The following is a 3,352-nucleotide window of genomic DNA, read 5'->3' as shown; positions in this document are numbered from 1 at the left end:
ATATAATCTGGTAATATCTGGAAACCTCTGGTATAACTGAAATTGGAAGCTGACAAAATAATATCTTTGGCTCAAAATGCATTATTTGTCTAAGTTCATTTAAGGCAATGTGTAAAACATGTCAGCCTTGTACTAAAGAGTGATTTCTCATTGTTATGCAAGTCTGATGATAGTTATTTTGAAATCAACCAATTGGYACACTATGGAAGACACACTGGTGATGTCATCATAATCCCTTACCCCTGAGAAATGTTATGCTTGGCTCACTGTCCCATTAGGCACCCAACTTGTATTATCATTACAGCTCCATTAAAAAATGGAAAAAAAATTAAAATTTCTTGAAAAATATCTCAATTATACTACACATTAAAATACGTAAACATTTTTTTTCAACAAATATATGCACTGTTACATTTTTACATCTTCAGCCAGGCTATGCAACACAGCTAACTTTATATCAGTTCTGAAATATTTTTTTTTTCAGGTTCTAAGTGTTCCCGCTTCAGGTCTTTTACGATCCCAGTTTACAGCTAAAACATGAAGTAACAAGTCATTTTATTTCATGTGACAACCTTTGCTCTGTGTCACCACATCATTGTGCAGRGTTGTGTTCTGTCTCAATATTTGACCCAACCTTGAACCTGAAGGAAGAATATTACACTTGAGTTTAGTTGTCAAACATTAACAGATATTTAGGTTGCTCAAACAATTGTTTACTCTTACTGCACAGTTGTTGTGCACGGGCTTTGTTTCTAATTTGTGGAGTTTTTCAGTATGGCACCTGTGAACTTATCAAAGGTTTAACTTTATATACATTAATTATATTCTTATAGTAACCTGAACAGCACACTGCTGTATGTGTGAAAAGTCTATGAATGTTCATATTCAGTGAGGTTTACATATTTAATTTAATTAGATTTTTTCAAATCATAAAAAAACATGATACAGTCCATAAAATCTGCAGTAACTGCACCAGTATCAAGAACTACTCGTTTTTAGCTGGTTTCATGATTAACGGTGTATATTTGCCACATCAACAACCTTTGCTTGTATGTTTCTACAGCTGTTTGCTGTGTCAGTATTTCGACTACCAGTGCATGTCTTGTTTAGAAGAAATGCTGCCCAGAGGGCTTATTAGAGCTTGATAGGATGTCTTCTCCCTGTTTTTTTTTTCCCCTTTGTAAAAGACTTTTTCACAAGTCCTTGTCTCATTTCTGCTCCCTCGTCATGCTGCATTGTACTCCTATTTTCTTGCTTCCTCCCACTTACATTTTGTCTCTCCTTGTCATTTTCCAAAACCATCTTTCACTTCCTTTTATTGCTGAAACTTCATGATTATGATCCTTTTTTTTTCCTCACACACATTCAGGTTTAACACCAACATGGCTCCTCTGGTGTTTGCAGACCAGTACATACAGCTGTCTGCTAAACTTCCATCTCATAATATCTATGGCCTCGGAGAGCATGTGCACACCAGATATCAGCATGACACAAACTGGAGAACCTGGCCAATTTTCGCCAGAGATTCTTTTCCTAATGGGGTAAGAGCACATACTGACTTTTGACTTAGACATACTGTGGACTCAAAATCCTATCTCGAGTCTTAACTCTGAAATAATGTGCATAACTAGCATGTTTACACATGATTCTCCCATGTAAGAATGATTCGTCTAGAAAAGCTGATAACTTACAAGCTGATTAGACAGTGTAGTCACACACACACACACACACACACACACACACACACACACACACACACACACACACACACACACACACACACACACATGCACGCGCGCACACGTTCCCACATCCCTCTTGCAACTCACAGCTCTTATTGGTGTCTTCTTTTCTTGCAGGGAACACATAACCTCTATGGACACTACCCCTTCTTCCTCTGTCTGGAAGATGAGAGTGGAAAGTCATTTGGGGTCTTTCTCCTGAACAGCAATGCTATGGGTATGGATGAACACTCCCACACACCCATGCCTTTCTATGTATTTTGCTGTCCTCAGGGAAGTCCATAAACTCCAAAACACAATCTATGAGAAGGCAGCAGTGATTTAAAAAGTACAGTCTGTTTCAGTGGTATACTGCATAATTATGCATAGAAACATAAAATACAACCTCACAGCTCCAGTCAAAGCATAGACATACCTARCATAGTTTAAAATACACTCTGTGAGTACATTTGCTGAGAAATAAATTACAATGACTTTAGGAGACATGAAGTTAAGTTTGTGCCTCATCTCCAAATCCTAAACTACATTTCCACTTCTTTTCAAAAAACAAAATAAAAGTTGTGCTTACAAATAAAAGAGAATATCTAATGTTGGAAGGAGAAGACTGAAAACAAGGAAATACCAACTAACATCTTTATTGTACTCTTATTGTATTTTTTAAATTAATATAACAATGTGCATGTCAACAATCATAGTGTTGATGTTAGGATAATATCACCTTATACTAACCTGAACAGCACAGAATGTTTTTTTTTTTTTATTTACTTATTTTTTTCCACTTTTAGAGGTGACTCTGCAGCCTGCCCCAGCTGTGACCTACAGAACCATCGGAGGAATCCTTGATTTCTACATTTTCTTTGGTAACACACCAGAACAAGTAGTGCAGGAGTTCCTTGAGGTGATTTTTTTTATTGGTTTAAATTTCAAATAACAAGAGCAAAGATGACAAATGAATGTCAGAAAATAAGGATTTTTAACAAACACGTGTTTGACAATACGGGTTATACATATATATGTATATTTGTAGAAAACCAAAACTGAGAAATTACATTCAGTTTACCCTAAAACCAAATTTATAARGACAACAGCAGTCCCTTTGTGCCCAGATCAGAATTGGCAGTTTAGAAGTGAGTAGGTATAAATGTCTCTCTGAAGAGGAGAGAGTTTGTGACCTTAATGTGGTGGAAGATGAATATAGTTTTATTATCTACTGTCCTTTGTATTTTGATTTAAGATTTTATCTATTTAAATGTATAAATAGACATATTGCAGGCATATTTCTGTTATCTGAGGATAACATTGTAAGTTAGATTTATGATAGGGAATTTTTTTGCAAAGCTTGGGAAAGAAGACATCATGCGTTGTATCCCAGCTAAGTTTCAGTTTGCAATGATATTTTTTGTGGGACGTGTGGTATGAATGTAGCCATCTTGTTATGTGTGTTCTATGTGTGGAGTGTTTTTTAAGCCCATGAGGGCTGGGCACTACAAGGTGCATGACACATAAACAAAACAAAACAAAACAAAACAAAAAGTAAATAAAATAAAATCTATCTATCTATCTATCTATCTATCTATCTATCTATCTATCTATCTATCTATCTATCTATC

General features: G+C 35.6%; 1 protein-coding gene across 1 annotated transcript in view; it reads left to right on the top strand.

Annotated features, from left to right (window-relative positions):
• The window catches only part of si (sucrase-isomaltase), a gene marked incomplete in the record, with an annotated part of 76,141 nt that overhangs the window by 5,750 nt on the left and 67,039 nt on the right, over positions 1-3,352 (top strand). The window contains 3 exon segments of the mRNA XM_014012841.1: positions 1,370-1,541; positions 1,860-1,959; positions 2,528-2,640. Coding sequence (XP_013868295.1) covers positions 1,370-1,541; positions 1,860-1,959; positions 2,528-2,640 — 385 coding nt within the window.

This window comes from Austrofundulus limnaeus, unplaced genomic scaffold (genome assembly GCF_001266775.1).
Source record: "Austrofundulus limnaeus strain Quisiro unplaced genomic scaffold, Austrofundulus_limnaeus-1.0 Scaffold95, whole genome shotgun sequence".
Lineage (NCBI taxonomy): Eukaryota > Metazoa > Chordata > Actinopteri > Cyprinodontiformes > Rivulidae > Austrofundulus > Austrofundulus limnaeus.
This window is presented reverse-complemented; position numbering and strand designations above follow the sequence as displayed.